Source organism: Mustela nigripes, chromosome 4 (genome assembly GCF_022355385.1).
Source record: "Mustela nigripes isolate SB6536 chromosome 4, MUSNIG.SB6536, whole genome shotgun sequence".
Classification (NCBI taxonomy): Eukaryota; Metazoa; Chordata; class Mammalia; order Carnivora; family Mustelidae; genus Mustela; species Mustela nigripes.
This window is the reverse complement of record NC_081560.1, coordinates 46,968,333-46,983,999: the sequence shown is the minus strand read 5'-3', so window position 1 is coordinate 46,983,999 and position 15,667 is coordinate 46,968,333. Positions and strand designations below refer to the sequence as shown.

Sequence of the window (15,667 nt, the reverse complement as noted above, 5' to 3'; positions counted from 1 at the left end):
CTTCCAAGAAGCAAACTGTTTTCAGAGCAATGTTTTTGTTTGGCACACAGAAGAATGTCGTGGAGTCCAGGAGTATCAGTACCTTTACTGTAAAGGGGGGGCAGAGGCTGACATCATCTGAAGAGTCAACCCAGAGCAGATGGGGGTCGGGGATTATACTTAGCCCACAGCCTTGGCATATATTTAGCCATTTCTTCTTTCTCAGAGCCCTTCCTGAGAAACCAGGAATAGTGAGTGGGTGGAGATAAAAGCCCCACATAGCTTTATTTATTTATTTTTGCGTAAGTACTCCCGAAGAACTACAAACTGTGCCTATGTAGCAAGGGAGCAAAAAGCATTCTGAATAGCTAGGAAATATCAAACTAGAGTTGTTAAAGACAAAAAGCTCCCCACCACCTTCTCCTTTCACGCACAGGGGCAGAGCCACCTGCACCGATGATACACCTGGACTGTCAGGCGTGCTTATCAGCTTCAAAGACAAAAGATGGGCAAAGGCTAAAAGTGGGTAATTTATGGCTTTGGGAAAATGGGTGGGGTCCCAGGAGGAGGATCTGGGCAGATAAAAAGCAGAGTTGATCTTCACTGTTTGCAGATTATGTATTTGTGAACTCTCCTACTCACCAATATTTGTTTGCAAACTCAGAATCAATACCCTGTGGTATGTTCACTGCCATTACGACTATTTGTGGACCCCTGCAGAGCCGTGGGAAATTTCAGTTGTCCATGCATGTCCCCTGAGGAGGCAATGTGTCATCTTCTTGTTGCAGCTCTCCTCCTATAAGCAAGTGTCCCTTTCATAGTCTGTTTGGTGGTGACACAGTTCTCACACTTTCTTGCTTTTTGTTGATCTGCTGTTTCAAAATGCCCTTGAGAGTTCCTCAGTGAAAGATGGCAATGATGTGACCTAGAGAGCAAGTCGGTGTGTGAGGTCAACTTCATTTAGGCATGAGTTACAGGGCTGTTGGCCATGATCTCCACGTTAATGAATCAACAGCATCTTTTAAAATAGGGTGTCTTATTTAAATAGGGTGTCTTATTTAAACAGAAACAGGAACACTCACCAAATAAAAGTTATGTATTGAGACATTGATGGAAATGTGACCAGATGCATGCAGGAATCCAAACCAGAATTTCCTCTCAGAGCAATGTCAGAATTTGTTCATTCAGTGTTTGCTGTGACTTTGTACAACATCACTTGTGTGAATGAGGAGAACTGACTGCTAGAAGGAAACATAGCCAACTTGCCTTGGTAGTTGATTTTGAAGACAGAGTAGGGGGAAGGAGAAAGCCTTATAAAGCTTTGGTCGGTTGGAAGAAAGTGTTATGGGTTTAGAGTCAAGAGATGCTGTTGCTTGAAATGCTGGTGTATGACGATATATTTCTGTCTGGCATCTGATGCTATTTCACAGCCAAATTATAAAGCCATATTTCTGTGTCAATAAGGAATCACACCACCTGTAGCTTAAAATCTCTCAAACAGATGTAGTGATAAATTTAGGTATTCTGTCCCAAGATAAAGCAACCAGATGAAGCTACATTTCCCCCTAATTATTTCAGCAATCAACATAAAAATAATCTCCAAATACCTCAGTCTCTCACGTAAAATGAAAAGAATATTATTTGCCACATGATAGAGAAGGACGAAGTGACCTGAAATCCCTAGCAAAAAAAGCATTGTTGTATGCCAAGTATCTTTTTAAGAAAACTAACTCAAAGGACACTTGGGGATGCTATCATTAAGTTAATGGGAAGCAAGGCCATTTACATATCCTTAGTTTCAATCTACAAGATGAACGAGCTTATGCCAAGAGTTCAGTAAATGTAGAAAAGTTCGCTCAAATACTAGTATGTTCACTTTTTCTTTTTAAAAAATAATGAGGTGGGGGGGTGCCTGGGAGGCTCAGTCATTAAGCATCTGCCTTTGGCTCAGGTCATGATCCTGGCATCCTGGGATCAAGTTCTACATGGGGCTTGCTGCTGAGCAGGAAGCCTGCTTTCCCTCTCCCACTCCTCCTGCTTATGTCCCTGCTCTTGCTGTCTCTCTGTCAAAAAAGTAAATAAAATCTTAAAAAAATGAAAATTTTTTAAAAAGGAGAGAAAAAAAGGAAGAAAATAATGAGAAGGTATTTCAAGAGCTATCTTTCCACATTAAATGGCACAAGAGCCTCAATTAACCAGAACAAAGGGAGGGGTCACTGAATCTCATTACCTGAATTTTCTGATTGGTTAGGGCTTAAGCAGAAATGCCTTGTCCCTGACATCTCTAAAATGTCTCTTACAATTTGTTGCTCTGTGCACAAAATACTGCCACTAATAATACATCTAACATTTATTGAACATCTGTCTTATAGCTGGTGCTGTCAAATGCTTTTTTAACCATTTATTCCTCACAAAGGCACTCTGCAGTCAGGACCCAAGATTCCCATTTTAACTGATGCAGAAACGGAGGCACAAAGAGATCAGGTAAATAGAAAGAATGCAATTCCAAATGACTGAAATGTTTTCATCGCTTCCTTAAAATCATACTGAACTTTAATGATGCTCTATTTCTCTAAGATGGTGAAGGTATAACACTGGGTAAAAATCTAGCTTCATCTTGGGTCATGGTCTCAATTTTTAATACATTTCTGGCATGAGACTGCTTCATTGTCACTTATTTCCAAGGCTTAGAAGCAGACTGAGGAGGAGTGAAGCACAAATACCAGGTAATCCAGTGTCTGTTGAAATGCTTTCTTTTTTTTTTTTTTTGTTAATTATTATTTTTTAAAACATTTTATTTATTTATTTGACAGAGAGAGGCATAGAGGGAAAGGGAACACAAGCAGGGGGAGTGGGAAAGGGGGAAGCAGGCTTTCTGCCAAGCAGAGAGCCCGATTCGGGGCTAGATCCCAGGAGCTGGAATCATGACCTGAGCTGAAGGTAGCCACTTAACCAACTGAGCCACCCAGGTGCCCCTGTTCTAATGCTTTCTTAATAGAGAGAAGCTGTTCACGTTGTACTTCTGGAGAAAACCGGGTCTTTGCACATTAGTGAAGGTGCTCTCATCACAGGCCAATTATTTCCCAGAAAAAATCTTAACAGGTTGAGCTGAGGGTCCGACCACATTCCAAACTGCTTCAATGCTGCTTTATTTTATGTTATTTTTAAGATTTTTAAATTTTATTTATTTGAGAGAGAGAGAGAGTAAACAAACAAAAGAGAGCACACAAACAGAGGCAGAGGGAGAAGCAGACTCCCCAGCTGAGCAGGGAGCCCCATGTGGGACTCTATCCCAGGATCCCGGCATCAGGACCTGAGCCGAAAGCAGACGCTTAACCGACTGAGCCACCCAGGTGTCCCTCGGTGGTCCTCTAAATGAACACTCCTACCTTATACAAAGTTTATTCTTTCTTGTTTTAGGAATCTTACCTTTTTATACACTTTGTAATGGCAAAAATGACCTCCAGTTCAAGGTAGCTCCTTATTACTGACCATGGGAGTCAAAAGTCCTGATTGCTTTAAATAGCAGAAATGCTGGCTGAGACCCGGCCAGTCATCTCGCTGCCCCTGGTATTTTAACAGCATTTTCTTATCATGGCTCACCATCGGCTTTTAGAGTCATCTTATTGTTTCTTTGGGTATAAACTCTCCTAACTATTTCTGAAAAATAAAGTCCACACTTTCCCATAGAAATGGCAATTAAAAACCACCATGAGAGGACAGACAGACAGACTTCAAGCATTTGTTTCATTGTCGTCAATGAAATCTGCTATAGAAAGCCAAGTGTCTAAGGTATTTGGAAACTCCCAACAATAAAAGATCTCCATAAGCGGGTTTATTGACATAACTGAACATAACAATGTATAACATTTATTCATTTCCCACTGAAAGACCTTCCAGTCGAACTGTTTTTACATAGATTTTAGTGTTTTTCCGTGAAGTACTTTCAGTGATGTTCTGAAGTTGAAAGGGTGAGTGGTGGGAAGCATCAGAGGTCTCTTCCAGACTTTCAGTGGGGCTCAAGATGATACTGCTGTGCAAAAGGACCAGCTCAAGGATGCCATTGCTCTACAAATGAATGAAACTAGGAGCACAAGAGGGGCAAGTAGATAGCCCAAAATTTGCAAGTAAGAGCAAGCAATGACCCCTCTCCCACGTACTCCTATGCTAAGAATGACAGCCTGTTTCCTGCGGTTTATTAAGTTTTGGCCTCACAGAGAAGATGACCAGAGAAGCAGCTGCACTTTAAGTGGTCTGGACATTTATTCATCTGAACATAAACACAGATCCCTTCATTTAGAGCCCTGGGTCCCCTGCTCAGCTGTTGGGACAAGGGTAGGCTTGGCTCCATGGAGGCCGAACATAAAAGGGAGTGCACTGGGGTTGAAGGACCCCCATCCCCCAGACTATGACAGATTCCCTGAGTCATCAGGACCCTCAGGGGCTTAAGGCCCTAAACAGAAGATTCCTGGTTAGCCTTAGCACCATAACAATATCCTCCGAAACAGCCCACTGCCAATAAATCCACAACCACTGCAGATATCACCGCGCAGATCTTCCTTGAGGCTCTTCCTGTGCTCTTAGACCACACGCAAAATTATTAATGTAAACCAAAGCACTACCTTTAGTGATAAACATGTACTTCATAAATATGAGGGAACGAGAGGGTCCCAAAGAGCTGAAAACAATTGAGCAAATAAAGGAGCCTAATCCTAAATTTAAAACAAAGACATTTAAAAGAAATACTGCAATTATTGACAAAAGGTAAGATTTAATAACATGGTAAAACACAGGGTCGTGGAGAGATTAACTTGCAAAACAGATCATTATTTCACAGTGAGGTTTAAGTACTCCTAAAAATCTTCTGGTTTTAGTAGAAACAGACAACTACTGATGTACCCTTTTTCACATTTTTTTTTCCAATAATTTCTTCCCCTCTATTTCATATAGAGTAAAACATTAAGGTGATTGAGGGTTACACTGTCAAGTGCATATCACCTTTTGCTGCCCTATTAGGGAACTGCCTTGAACACTTAACGGTGCAACTCAATAAAAGCAGGGCACAATCTGCATGTGACCGATAAAAACATGAGAAGTACCACACCATACTTGTTCCCATCTGGACACAGTGTCAGAGATGCAGTTAAGTGAACTTGAGGGCTGCGGTTCCCTACGCGGCCATCGGTTATGCACACTTTACATTCTTTTCCCAAGTCTGGCACTGACATTTCCTTTTCCATATATAGGTTTAGAAAAATAAAATTAAAAAGCCACAGGAGCAACCCTGACAGAGAAGTCTTGCATGCAGCCTTCTCCTGAGAAAGTAGGTAATCTTAGTTAACCCCAAGGTCAGCCAATGTTCTTGGCATGTTAATGTTAAAAAGAAAATACTAGTTGAATGGCTCAGCTCAACTACGACAGTCCTTGAGTTTACTGTCAGTTTGTTAAATGTCTGAGCTCTTCACATTGTTGAAAAAAAAATAGCATCTCTAATGATTTAAACATTAAATTATCCTGAATGTTCTATTAACCAACATGAAAGAGTTCCTTGGCGGGTGTGTTAAACTTCGCCACCAGTTTACATCTACCTTCTTGGCAGAGACCACCAGCCCAGTGTAGTCAAGATGCCAAGCCTCCTTTGTAATACTAATAAGTTCCTCTTCCCTTAAATAGGACAAAACTCCTCTGTTTCACACTGAGCAAACAAAAAGCATGCACACAAATCTCTTTCTGGCCATACCGGGGGCAAAAGCCCCCTTCTCTACCCCAAAGGGGGCCAGACTGTTGCATCACGATCCCACAGAAGCCACATCCATAGTTGTGCCAAGGTCTCCATATAAAAGAAGGCTTCCCAGCTCTGGACACTACCTCCCGTTTGTCCCCTGCTCTTGGCCTTGACCACCAGGTACCACCCATTCGCTTTATGAGGGGGCACTGGGAATTGTCGGGGGTGTGTGTGGGCCGAAGTGGTTTCGCCTTTGGCCTCTCTGGCAAGTGCACAAAAGGGGGAAAGGAGAAGCTCTGATTAAATGACATCTCCCCCTGAGGTGGGTTGAGGGGCTCCACAGAAAGTGGCTGGCTGCTCCAGTCCAATGAGATGGTCTCCACACCCCCTGGAGTCTGACTCTAGTCAGCAAATCGCTGCAGAAGATGGTCCTCCCGCCTCAAGCTGCCCCCTGTGCCACCGCCCCCACTGTCCATGAAGCGGTCGCAGGGGAACTCGATGAGGTCCGCCTCGCTGAGAGCACACACAGTGGTGCGCGGCCGGTGCGACTGGAAGCCAGAGAAGTCCGCAGACACGCCGGTGCCCATGGAGCGCAGGGGACGTCGGGTGGAGTACATGTGTCGAACGTGCACAGGGGCCCCACCCTTCCGCCGAGCCCGCAGCTTCCTCCGCAGCCAGCGGGACGCCCAGGCCGCCAGCGCTAGGAGCACCAGCAGCGCGTTGACGGCCAGCAAGACCAAGGTCAGCAGCTGGTAGTCAACACTGCTCCGGCTCCCAGGCTCCGGGAGGGTGACCAGCCCGGCGCAGTGGTCACGGGGGGCCACCGGGCAGACCCGGCCCCCGAGGACGCCCTCCACGCACACCAGGTAGGGGGTGTCTCCGCGCAGCTCGCGCAGCGTGGCCGAGTCGCTGCGCTCTGGCAGGTAGACGAAGCGGTGGAACTTGGGCTGCTGGCCAAAGCGGTCGAAGAGCAGGCGGAAGCGCGCGCCGCCCAGCAGTGGTGGGCTGCGGTGCTGGCGCACCGCCCAGCGCACTGAGGCGCTGTCGGCGCCCACCGCCTCCACGGTCAGGTTGCACAGGATGAACTTGTTGAAGTCGCAAGGGTCGGACACCAGCGGCGGCAGGCCTACCCCGCCGTCGGACTGGGCGGTACTTTCCTGCTGCTGCGCGGCCAGGCGCTGCTTCGCCGCGCGCTGCCAGGGGTCGCCGGCGGGCGGTGGCGCAGAGGCCGGCGCGGCCGTCGGGGTGGGCTTCGCGTGGGCCGCATCTGCCGGAGTCAGAGGTCCCCGCTCGGGTTTCTGGAGCAGGTCCAGGGGGTGTGGTGCAGGGCCCGCGGCAGCTGCGGCGGAGGGGTCCGGTTGCTGGAGGCCAGGGCCCCGTCGGCTCAGCTTCAGAGCGCTGCGGTTGAGCTCCCTGGCGGCCCCATCCCAGGCCACCCCAGGCAGAAATCGCCCACGCTGCTGTGGCTGCGACTGTGGCTGCGGCGGCAGCTCCTCCGAGAGGCTACCTGCAGGGGGCGCCACCTCCTCCCCAGTGGCGGTGGGTAAGGGCGCCCGCGGGCCTTGGGCGGTCGGGGAAACTGAGGGCGAGAGATCTGCACACGATCCGTTCTGCAGCTGCTGGTCATCCAGGTAATCCAGGTACTTGCCCCGCAAGGCCAGCGGGTGGCGACACTGCACGAACACGGTGAGAAGACGGCCTTGCGAGTGCCAGTCGCCCATCCAGCGCTTCAGGCCCCGCAGACGGCAGTCGCAGGTCCAGCCATTGCCGTCTAGATCCAGCCGGTAGAGGGCCGGGCTGGCGGCGAAGATGTCCCCGGAGAGGGCGCTGAGCTCATTGTCGCGCAGGCTGAGCTCGCGCAGCCGGCCCAGGTGACCAAAGATAGTGGGGTGCAGAGCGGACAGCGAGTTCCCGCTAAGGTCCAGCGCCTCCAGGCTGTGCAGAGGCTGCAGCAGCGCTACGGGCAGTTGGCTCAGCCGATTCCCCTCCAGGCGCAGCTCGCGCAGGGCCTCCAACCCCCAAAAGGCCTCCGGCGCGAGGTGTGTGAGTTGGTTGCCCCTGAGTGAGAGTAGGCCGAGACGCGGCAGGTGCTGGAAGACACGCGGCCCGAGGTGCTGGAGGCTGTTGGCCGAGAGGATGAGCGTGGAGAGGGAGCGCAGCGGTGCAAAGGTGGCTGCGTGGCGCAGGGAGGGCTGCAGCTCGTTGGCAGAGAGGTTGAGGAAGCGCAGTTTGCCCAGTTGGGCAAACGCGTTCTTGCCCAGAAAGCGGATCCGGTTGGATTCCAGATGTAGGTAAAGCAAGTTGCCCAAGGGGGCGAAGACCGCGTCCGGCAGCGCCCCCAGGGCGTTCCCGTCCAGCCGCAGCTTGACCAGACTCTCCAGGCCCTCAAAGGAGCCGCGGCTCAGGCGCGCGATCTCGTTCCCATTGGCATAGAGGATGCGCAGCTTGCGCAGCGGGGCCAGCGTGCCCGGGACAAGCGCCTGCAGGAGGTTGTTCCCCAGGTAGAGTTCCTCCAGCCGGGAGAGCTTCTCAAAGGTCTTGGGGTGCAGAGAGCGGATCTGGTTGTACTGCAGGTCCAGCCGTCTGAGCTGGCCCAGACGGTGGAAGTCGAAGGCCGTGATGTTGGTTATGAAGTTGCCGCCGAGGCTGTAGGTGAGCACGTCCTGGGGGCTCGGCAGCGAGCTGGTCTTGGGCACGGCGCGGAGCCCCCTATTGGTGCACAGGAGGTGCTGGGGATGCTGGCAGTCGCAGCGCTCCGGGCACACCGGCTGGGCCCGCGGCGGGAGCGCGAGGCAGCCGCACACCACGAGTAGGAAGCGCACGGCGCGGGCAGCCTCCATCGCCGCCCGCCCTGCGTGCTGCGGCCGGATCGTCCTCTTGGCCCGCCTGCTCTGTGTCTCCTCTGCATTCCCCTTGGCCTGGCCAGAGTCGCTAAATGGCCTCTTTCGGACTCCGCGGCGCGGTCCAGCCCCTCCTCCGCCCTTTGTCCGGTGGCTGGCCCGGGTCTCTGCAGGCGGGCTTCGCCCGGCCAAGTCAGGCGGCTCAGGGCGCTCCGGGAGCTCCGGGTGCTACTTGTTGCATTTCTGCGCAAAACTGTTTCTCCGGGTGTGCGTCGGGGGGCGGAGGGAGCGAGCCAGACCTGAGCTTTTTGTTTGCAGCTTGAGTCCGGAGAGCTGGATTCCCTGGCACGGATTCTCCCCGCCGAGCGGATTCCCCAGCTGCAGGCGGGAGCCCTTCCAAGAGCTCCTCGGGGCGCGGCTTGGCTGCTGCGCCCCAGCGGCTCGGCCCCGGCAGCCTGCGTCTCCTTCCTCTGGGTCCCGCACCAGGAGCGCGGCCTCCGTGGAACAGCCGGGGGAGGAGCCGGGGGGGGTGCGCCGGCTGTGTCCGGAAGGGACCCAAGTCGGCGAGTGGCGGGCAAACCCGGCGGAAATTCGTTCTTCCCACACTCTGCCCCCCGGGGATGCAGGCGGAGAAAGAGGAGACGGCGGAGGGAGGACAGACCCCGACAGGGGGAGGAGGAAACGCTAAGTGGCTCCGCGTCTGGTCAGCCCGAGCCCGGGACGCCGAGTGAGAAAAGTAGGGATTAAAAACAGCTGTACGGGCCGGCCCTCGACGCAGGGCTGGGGGCGGGGGTGGATTACCGGGCTAGCAAACGGAATTTGCAGACAGAGACCTTTTTATTTTAGAGGAGTACACCAGTCATTTTGGAGCATTGGGAGCGCGGCTCCTCTTTTTCGTTTTTAAGTCTCTTGCTCTTCCAAGTGTCACCCCGCGTGGGCAGTTCACGCAGCACGGAGTGCGCGGACATTCCGGAAGAAGTTTAGTTAGGGCAGCCCAAGGTTGTCTCCAAAGAGCTATTGGTGGAGTGCGGTCAGAGGAGGCCAGGTCAGCCCCTCCGGAGTGTGGTGTGTTCGGGTGTTTGACCTGGCTGTACAGGTGGCCGAGGGGAGGCATCGTGCCACGTAGGGATCAGAACTCGCTTGGCTCCGCCTGTAGATAAGAGCCTGGAGAAGCTCAGAACGGGTTCCACCACCGCGAAGGTGGCTCTGTCAGATTTAGGTGATTTAGTCCCATTAGTCCTCCTCCTGCCTTAGAGCCTTTGGGGTAGGCTCTGTACCTGTGCGCATATTTAAAATCACCTCCCCAGACCCTCGGGTAACTGCATCTGCGGGAGTCACCGGCTCGATGCCTGGGCTTGCAGGGATCTTCAAAGTCCTGAGGCGCAGAAGTCCTCAGGCCTGGCTCAGTGGGGGAGTCTCACCACTGATCAATATAGAATGGAACCTGTGTCCTTGGTGCCTTTGAAGGCAGCCCCCGCTGAGAGTGAGGATGGGCAAGGAGTAGCAGTTTTATATCATTTGTTCATGCAAACAGTCTTGGTAAAAATAAAGGCCCCTTCAACCACCCCCACCACCCGAAATGTTCAGAAAGTTTAATTTTAAGGGTCCACTCTGAAAAATTAAGGGAGACGTATCTTCACCTCTCCATAGGCTGACTGTCTAGTGGGGAGGGCAAGTCATGGAAAGGTTAGGTCATCACCTAAGGCAGTAGTAGGAGACAGCTGCGCAGATACAAAGTGAGTTTTAGTAATTCCAGTGTTGGGCAGTGACTGAGTGCCTCACTGAGCGATCTGTGTACGCAGGTGATAGAGACGAATTGGAAATTTCAGGAAACAGATCCTTGGCTGCATGGTCAAGAAAGACTTACTGGAGAACAGGTCCTGGGTTCCAGGGACACAGGCAGTGGAGTGCTAACGACAATCATCAGTGCAATGCCTACTCCAGGCGCGGGGAGCAGACCCAGGCTGACTTGTGATGTGCTTTGAGTTTTCAAATACAGGATGAATGTGGGAAAACAAGTATCTGTCTCAACAAGATATAAGGTAGTTTGGTTTTTTATTCTCATGGTGAGAAACTCCTGAAACCTTTTTAGTTCTTGACTGCAGTCCTTCTTGTGAAGGTACGGCTGTCCTAGAGCGTGAAACCCAGGCTTGCACAGTGTGGCATAAGCTGGTCTGACCTGGGCCCTGGAGCCTGTTAGGAGGACTTTCAGGTTTTTTGGAGAAAAGAAGGCTAAGAAGCTATTGGCTATTGAACCATTAGATCTACCTGGGGTGGAGCTTTGGCAGCATCGGCTTTGAGCCCATGGTGTGAGGACACACACACAGCCATCAGAGCAGATAAGAGGCTGGAAGCTAGGAGAGGTGTATGTGGTAGAAAGAGGGAAAAGCAGAGATTGGACCCCATCCCTGAGTCTGCAGAGCGGGGAGCACAGGCTGCATTCCATCAGAGGACCTCTATAGTTTGCATGGGTCACTCACTGCACTTGGAGTATCTTTGCTTTATAGGTGCCTCTAAGTAAAATTTACAAAGTCATCAGACCCCTGCAGATGTTCGGGATTTTTCAATATTTTGACGGCCTTTGGTATTATTGCCCCGTGTTTAACATTTCTACCAGTAGTGCTGGCTTGCAGGTAGAAATAACATCATATGTGGTTTAGGTCAAAAGACGATTGCTTTTCCATAACATTCCATTTTCTTGAAGTAATCCGTCTGCCACATGTAGTTAACCTTGCTTAAAATAGATACAGTGTGCCATACTTCAAATAAGTATAAAGAGCTTTCGGTAGGTGTTGTTAGGATTCTCAATCCAGTTTCAGTGAGATTGAGACTTTGAGATGGACAGATGAAGTAGAAACACATATGGGTGTGTGCATGCAGATGAACTCTTTCTGAAATAGTTAAAAATAGGTCTTTTTAACAAATGCTTCCCTTCTTAACGCCATGTAACTTGAGGTCCACTTTAAAATGAATGACATTTAAATCCTTCAGAGGACACTAACTGTGTGCCCCCAGTGGTCTTTGTTTCTGTAATGCTACACATTCAGGTGTTTTATTTTCAGACCATTTCTCTCTTCCAGGAGCTAAATGGTATTTTGCTTGAATCCAGCAGTACCTGGAGCCCGCAGTACTGCTATCATAGCAACTCCATAGCAACTCCAAAGCTGCATTTGCTTTGAATGCTAGTGGTCCGGCCGGTAGTATTTAATGAGAATCTAGCAAGTGACAAATCCCAGAATTTGTCAGGAATGCAGTGGCTGATAGGATTCAGTGCCAGGCCCCAGGATTCGGGGAGGCTGATGGGCAAGGAGGGCATCACTGGGGTATAAGCGGGGAGGAGTAGAGCTGTGGGAGCCCTGAAGAGGGCCCCTGGCCTGGACTGAGAGCTCGAGGAAGGTTTTCAGAGGAGGGAAGTGCTAGAAGCCTGCCAACAGGTGCAAGAGGGACACCTTCAGGTTGATGAGGTGTATTTTTAAAAAAGATTTTATTATTTATTTGACAGAGATCACAAGTAGGCAGAGAGGCAGGCGGGGGAGGGGGAAGCAGAGAGCCCTATGTGGGGCTTGATCCCAAGACCCTGGGACCATGACCTGAGCCAAAGGCAGAGGCTTTGACCCACTGAGCCACCCACGCGCCCCGGTTGATAAGATATTTTGACGTTTGTATTTTTCAACAGTATCACACAGCCTTGCTTGTACGATGACTTCCAAATACATACTCCCTTTTTCCCCTTGAAGGATTTCTGCAGGCAGAAAGGTCAAAAGTTGTCTCTGCCAAATAAAGTCGGTGCTATACGAAGAAAATGTTATCTATCTAGTTCTCATCTCTAGAACCTTGCTGCCACAGTGGTTTGCGGGAGATATGTGTTGATAGAACCTCCACACCCAGGTATTTACTTACTCAAGATATCCATGGGCACTGTGTGGATACCAGTACAGAACACTGTACTGGTAGCAGCCTGTGCTTCCAAAGGGATGGGCCCACACACAACTCACAGCCCTACTCCTGCTCAAGGCTCCTAGGACCTTGGAATTTCCTACTCAATTGCCTAATCGGTGAAGGCTTTTATCCACCTTGTCCTCTTGGGGGCTGACTATGCCACAAGCGTGTATATGCCCAGGGCCAAGGGATGGCCACAAGGCAGCTGTGCAAAAAGAATCTGGAGGTGTGAGTTGTGATTTCCTGTGGTATGCCCGGCGCTGGGGGTGGGGGGGCCCTTCAGGGGGGACATGGAGAATCTGCCCATCTACTGGGAGCTGAGAGGAGGGCTAGGGACCATGGATCTTCCCTCACACTCTAACCCTGGGCTCCTCAAATATTCGAGACAGGCCTGTCCATGTGTAGCATTTTAGGAGGAAAAAGTTCATATACTTGGATCTAGAAAGAAAAAGGAAAAACATTACAGAAGTGTGAAGGAAAGCATTTTTGAAAGTGTAAGTTCTACTTTATTAGAACATAGTCTATACCAAATTTTCAATAAAAAGCAATAATTTTTAGTAAAAGCACAGACCTTGTTTCTCCTAAATTTAAATCCCTGTCTCTCAACTATGTAATGTCTTTGTTTATGGACGGATCCAGGTTTGATCATGTTCCAGGAGATTCAAGTATTGCTTATGCTTAAATCACATATAATTTGGATAATCACACATGGAGATCCAGAAGGGAATGCTGTTCTTGAGAGAACCAAGAGCTTTTCGTTCAATTTTGGAAAGCTTGCCCTTTAAATCTCAAGCACACTGGGGGATAGTTGCAAAGGTCAGAAGCAGAAGCATGTTTGAGCTGGTTTCATGACACATATATATGGTGTAAGGGCCCTAGGATGTTCTTGCCCAGGCCTGGAATCTTCTTGGGCTTGCCAGGGAGGTACACTGCTTTCTTCCCAAGCAACTTGTGGTTCCCTTGAACTTGAACTGCAGAGACAAGAAGGATTCCAGGCCATGTCTTCAGTAGCTCCTGGACCTGGTTGGAGTTGGCTGCTCTTGGGCAGGAAGGGTTAGGGGGAGGAGAGCTCAGACTCCCTGCTGCGGGGAGAAGTGGCTCTGTCAAGTCCTGCGATAGTAGCCTCCTGGAGCTCACTCAGGGCAGCCTGCAGAGAAAGCAGCTGTCGGCTCACCCCCAGTAAGCCAACCCAAGACGGACAGCATGGCCCCTGACACAGATGAAGTAGGAAGCCAAGAGTCCCCGTTGGTCCTTTGGCATGTTATCAAACCCAGCCCCCAAAACTCCCCTTCTCTCTCTGACCAAACCTCATCTTACTCTCTGTCTCAGAGTCAAGTTTCTTTGCCTTGGGGAATAGGAATGGGAATAAGAGGACCGGTGGGTTACAGTAGATGAGCAGATTCTCCATGTCCCCCCTGAAGCAAATAGGAATGCTGATTCCCAGCTAGGTTTCGGCCTTACTCAATCAGAATCTCTGGGGGAAGAGCCCTGACATCTGCATTTACAAGCCACCGGATGATTTTTATATGCACTTAAGGTTGAGAAAATTGATCGGTGGTATTTCTAAAACACCTGCTGATGATTGGTTTGTTGTACTATGGTAATATCAGTAACTGTGACGGGCACTTATGTGGTGGGGCTGGCTGAGTGCCAGGAGGTGGTGTGTGCACTCTGCGTGAAGTCACTCACTTACTTCCACAACTACCTTGTGAGGTAGAAACTTTTGTCAACCCCTTTTATACAGGAAGAAACAGAGGAGCTTGCTAAAAATACAGGATCCTAGACCCGCCCCCATAGACTGATTCAGAACCTGAATCAGAAACTGATTCAGAACAGAGGTGGGGGATCTTTAATTAGCACATTCCCAGAGATTTTTTTTTTAGGTATTATCACTGAAGGAGAATTCTGAAGGGCTTTTTCAGAACTTTCTGTGCCTCCTCTGCTAGGTGCCCAGGGGCAGAAAGATGAGCGAGACCCCTTTCTCTTTCTTCTGATTGCTCAAGCATGGCTTGGGAGTTAAATGTATGTAGGTAAGAATCCGAGAAGATGGTACCATCATAGATAAATATGATGGGCACCATTTGCTGGAAGAGCAATTACGTTTTGAGAAGAAAGTTTTAACTGAATTCTTTGTAGAAAATATCAGCCCACATAATCTTGTATGTGTTGAAGGCCATTGACAAGTGACTGCTTCCACCACACTGGATTTTAGGTTCAAGGAACATCTTTTCCATCCATTCAAAGATGCCTGAGTATTTGAAACTGACATGTCAAAGCACATTGCTTTTACTATCGCTACAAGAACTACAGTGAAATGTAGGCGCTCCTGGCAAGTTCCAAAAAAAAAAAAAAAAAAAAAGAGAGAGAGAGACAGACAGTTGTTGGCTGAGTCCGTGGTAACTTAAGAAATAAGGCAACTCCACATACTGTTTATGGTGGCAGGATAGAGTTTGTTTTTGTGTAAACTGAAACTTTATAGTGGTAATACAATGGTGTCCTCCCTTAGATAGAATTCAGTCAGTAGCCTCAGGAAATGCTTTAAGCAAAAAAAATGTCTCTTATTCCTAAATACTGAAATATTTAGGTATCATCTTGGGGAACCAGAACTGTAATTGTATTTCATGGTACAACTTTTCAATATTCTTTTATTTGGGTTTCTTCACACTACAATAATAACATTTATTTAGTGATTTATATCCCACCCAGCTGGAAAGACAACAACAGCCTTATTTCATTTCACGTTTATGGTCCTCAACAGCTGTTGTTGACTTCTCCAAGAGTGTTCACAAAAAAAATCTAGAAGAAAATTTTTTAAAAATGTTCATAGTTATTTGTCTTTCCACAGTGAGAAAACGAGCAATTGTTTACATTCTGTTGTTGTTTTTTTTTGTCATTTCCTAAATGATGTACAATCATTATATGTTGCTTTGAAATTAATGAAAAATACTTTAAACAAAATTTTAAAGAACACATTGATTATCTGGTTTTAACCTCAATGTAAGTCTCACCAGGCAATGAGGTGAGGATTATTCATATCCCGGTTGGGAGGAGAGGGTGCAAAGAACTAGAGAAGTTAGCTAACTTCTGGAATGATCCAGCGCTATAATAACAGAGTATAGACCACAGTCTAAACCATTGGCTTCTGACCTCAGGTTTTTATGGTTGGACCTTGCTGGGCTCCCTG

At 49.0% G+C, this 15,667-nt stretch overlaps 1 protein-coding gene across 1 annotated transcript; it reads right to left on the bottom strand.

The window, feature by feature from the left end:
- Positions 1–3,792: 3,792 nt before the first annotated feature.
- TRIL (TLR4 interactor with leucine rich repeats) lies at positions 3,793–9,003 on the bottom strand. The gene has a single exon (XM_059396659.1). It carries the CDS (start codon positions 8,542–8,544, stop codon positions 6,106–6,108), a length of 2,439 nt encoding a protein of 812 aa, XP_059252642.1. The 5' UTR covers positions 8,545–9,003; the 3' UTR covers positions 3,793–6,105.
- Between the last annotated feature and the right edge of the window lie 6,664 nt (positions 9,004–15,667).